This window comes from Gastrolobium bilobum, unplaced genomic scaffold (assembly GCF_033153095.1).
Source record: "Gastrolobium bilobum isolate Gb01-03AN ecotype WA unplaced genomic scaffold, APGP_CSIRO_Gbil_v1 utg29939, whole genome shotgun sequence".
In the NCBI taxonomy this organism is placed as follows: domain Eukaryota; kingdom Viridiplantae; phylum Streptophyta; class Magnoliopsida; order Fabales; family Fabaceae; genus Gastrolobium; species Gastrolobium bilobum.
The window spans coordinates 76,442-80,187 of record NW_026899343.1 but is presented as its reverse complement, the minus strand read 5'-3'; the positions used below and the strand labels follow the sequence as shown (position 1 = coordinate 80,187).

The following is a 3,746-nucleotide window of genomic DNA, read 5'->3' as shown; positions in this document are numbered from 1 at the left end:
CGAGCTTGTGTATGAATCTCGAACGGTTTCCTTCTGACTTTCTTTGTTCCTAGGAACAATGTTCATCATTTATGAGCTCAGTGACTTGCACTTTTCCATCAAATCCATGACTACTCATGCCCATTATAAACATAGGAATCAATCAAATGAGCCTTTAGGAATCTTCTTGGAGGTGTGAGTTTTGAAAGGAATGAATTTGGTTGGAGGTGGTTTACGTGAGATGTGAAAAGTGAGAGGAAAAGAAGAAAATCAGAACAACATGTAAGAAAAGATAATTGTCACACAAGTTCATTGAATACATGCTCCAAAGAAAGTTAACATCAGTTCAATATTCTCCCAATTTAATCTTTTATAGGAGACAACATGACAAAACCATTACATCATGCCAATCTCACTAATTAACAAAATAGACCATCGATCACGGAGTGACCAATCATACAAGTAACTTAAATCCATTCTTTTCTTGGATACACAATTTTTTATTCTTTTTTTTTTGATTTTTTTGATTTTTTTTTTTTTTTGGATTTTGTGAAGATTTTATGAATTCGATGAACACTTTGTAGTTGATCAAACAATTCAACCCTTGAAATTGCTGGCTTTGGACATGGTAGTTTTTTTTTTGAAGAAGAGCATCCTTGGTTTTGAGAGTTGGACTTAGGCAAATGATGATTGGAAAGGTGTTGATGGCTGGTCCAAGGTGGATATTGGCTATGATGGCTTTGAGGGGGTGTAGGAGGATAATTTGTATAGAATGGATGAATGAATGACACAATATGAGGCGTCATAGCTGGATAGGGTATATTGGAGAGAGGTTGATAGAAGGGTGGTGAGATATGGGGTGGTGAAGGATCTTGCTGCTCCACGGACTTTAAATCATGTGCCTTCTTCAGCTGCTTCAACACGTCTTCCATTCTTGTTTGTCTTTCCGTCATTTGATCTAATTTTCTTTTCAATTCATCCACTTCATGGCTCAAATTCCTTGCATCAGATGCTTTTTGGATTCATGTCTTAGTTTGAGTTTGCAAGAGTTTTGAGATGTAAGATTTGAGGGATTCAAATTTTTCAAGGAAAAATAACAGTTCAAAAGTTTTCTCACTTTGACACACTTGTCATTATGAAACACTTTTTATTTGACAGTGAACTAATGCCATGAAAATCACTATTTTTTTTATTTTTTTTGTATGAAATGAAATCATGATGAATGTTTACTTATGGTATTACTATTTCGTTTTTGAGCTTGTCGGAAAACTGCTGATACGTGTGTTGCATTGATGTGAGTATCATTATTCATTTCAAGACCGTTTCTCAGAACGTCACGTTCGAAAGTACTAGGTCATATAAATATAGGATCACAAGCAAAACATCTTTGTTGAGAACTAAAGCATATTACAATCATTTCATAACAAAATACAAACGTTCTCTAACAAAATACAAGTGGTTATATTCATGCACTGCTTCACATGCCCCCACTAACCAATTGTTTCATTTCCCTAACCAAATCTTTGCAATGATCTATGAAGTCACAAATCTCCATCGGGGTGCTGAGGGGATTTACCATCATGTCGGCCATCTTCAAAAGATCTGGAACATCTATGATTGCCCTATTAGAAATCTTGACCAAATTTGAGAAACGAGTCATCCAGAAAGAAACATCTTCTCTAATCTCAGTAATGACTGCTTCTTGCTCTTGAATATGGTCTCTTAACCTTTGCATGTCTTCCTGCCCTCTCTGGATCACATCCTGATATCCGGCCACTACTTCTTCCATATGTTGTTGTATATGGGCCGCTTGTCTTAATGCATCCTTTTCAGCCGCTTTACTGCTTCTAAGTGACTTCTTGATTTGTTGGTTTTCAGCCAGGGCCTTATCCCTTTCTTGCCCTCGAAGTCCCAATTCCTTGTTTGCTGCTTTTAAGCAATCCTGTGTTTTGAGCTTGAGGTGTTCTTCATTTCTAGCCTTCTTATTAGTCCTTTCAAAACTATGGTCTCTCTCAATGTTTTTTTGTTCCAATGCCCGACATGTTTGCCTTGTTTCATCCAACTCTTGTTCTAGCTTCTTTTTCTCTATCTCGACCTTCATCAACCTAGCCTTCACTTCCTTCACCTCTTCATCTTCAATAGGTTCGAGAATTGGTGTTTTGCTGACCACAGGAGTTTGGAATGGTAACTTGACTTTTTTAACTCGGTCTTTAACCCATTGACGATAGTTTTCTTTGCAATCACAGCTTCTTACCCCCAATTCTTTACCCTTTCGTACTACCTTGTCCCACGCATTTTGAACCCTTCTGATCATTGTGGTATTCTCAGGGCTCAGATCATAAAGGAGGAAAGGAATGGTCATGTCTTCAGTAGGAGCCTCTTTCATAGCATAACCAAGTTGTCGTAATGCCAAAGATGGATTGTAATTTATACATCCACGAGTACCTTGCAGAGGCACATTGGGAAAATCCCCACATTGGTAAACCAAAGCTTCTATTCTTGCCCATTCAGGATACCATCGAACACTTTTTCCCTCAAGCTTGGCTAAAGTTTCCACCCACTCGCGACCACTTTTGGCTTTCAACTGATACATCCGAAAATCAGCGATCGGGCACACCGCTTTGTATCCTCTGTTAAACATGTGAGCAGTGAGCCATATGAACAACACTAGTAAACAACACAAGATTCGCTTCCCTTTCCTTTCATGACAAAAGCTCAAGGTATAGTAAACATCAGCAAGAATGGCTGGGACTGGGTTTTCACGTTTGAATTTGCGTGCTACAAATACATCAATGGCTGCAAAGTCCACAAATTCATCAATATTAGGGAATATGAGAATGCCATATATAGTGAGGGCCAACACATCAATGAAAGTGTCCCATTCCCCTTCTTCTGCTAAGTGGTGAAGATGTTCTTCAAGATACTTTCTCGGAAATCCCTCAGTTTCATTCCGAATTTGCTTCCTTTCTTGTAACTCTCTCACCTGAACTTTCAAGATCTCAGCAACAACGTGCATGGAAGGATAATGCCCAATGTAACGATAGGGTTTCTCCTCTTCTAAAGATAACCCGAAGACTCGCTCAAATTCTTCCAATGTAGGGGCTAACTGAAAATCTTGAAAAGTAAAGCATCGTAGAGGTGAATCATAATACTGTGCAATTGCAGTGATTGCCTCAACTTGAACATCCACCTCCAATAAATCCAGGACATTCCCATAGTTTCTAGCGAGGGTCAACTGTTGCGATTTCTTTAACATGCGGCCCAGAACCTTCAAACTTTCCGTTTCAGGTTTTTTAGCTTTGAGATGCAGAGTTTTCCTCAACATTGATGATTGTGTCTCACGGTGATTTGATCCCATATTTATAATAATGATACTCACGATCAAACTAAAATTCAACAGTTTCGTAACAAACTTTCCTGAAATAGTGTAAGATAGATAATGTGGGTGAGTGAGTACAAAGAATGATGCATGATGTTTTATTTTTGAAATTTTTTTTTTTTAAAAAAAAATGACGAAGATAATATTGAGTGAGTACAAATTTTTTTAAAAAATAAAATTTTAAATTTTTTTTTATGTCATTGTGCATTTGCATGAGTAGTTGAAATATGAATTCATGATGATTAGGAAATATGTAGAAAATAAGAATAAGAGTAAGAAGGAGATATGCTCCCTTCACATCATCAATTTCTTTTGAGTTGCATTACTCTTATTTTGCAGGTCAAAAGGTCTTACTAATGTGTGAGACCTCTCATTTTGGTGGTTCTAT

General features: G+C 37.4%; 1 protein-coding gene across 1 annotated transcript; it reads right to left on the bottom strand.

Moving 5' to 3' along the window:
* Window positions 1-1,456: 1,456 nt before the first annotated feature.
* Window positions 1,457-3,337, bottom strand: LOC133289770 (uncharacterized). The gene has a single exon (XM_061487768.1). The coding sequence runs from the start codon at window positions 3,335-3,337 to the stop codon at window positions 1,457-1,459; it is 1,881 nt and encodes a 626-aa protein (XP_061343752.1).
* Between the last annotated feature and the right edge of the window lie 409 nt (window positions 3,338-3,746).

Coding starts and splice junctions, on each gene's coding strand:
- LOC133289770 (XM_061487768.1), bottom strand. CDS start 3,337: ATGGGATCAAATCACCGTGAGACACAATCATCAATGTTGAGGAAAACT.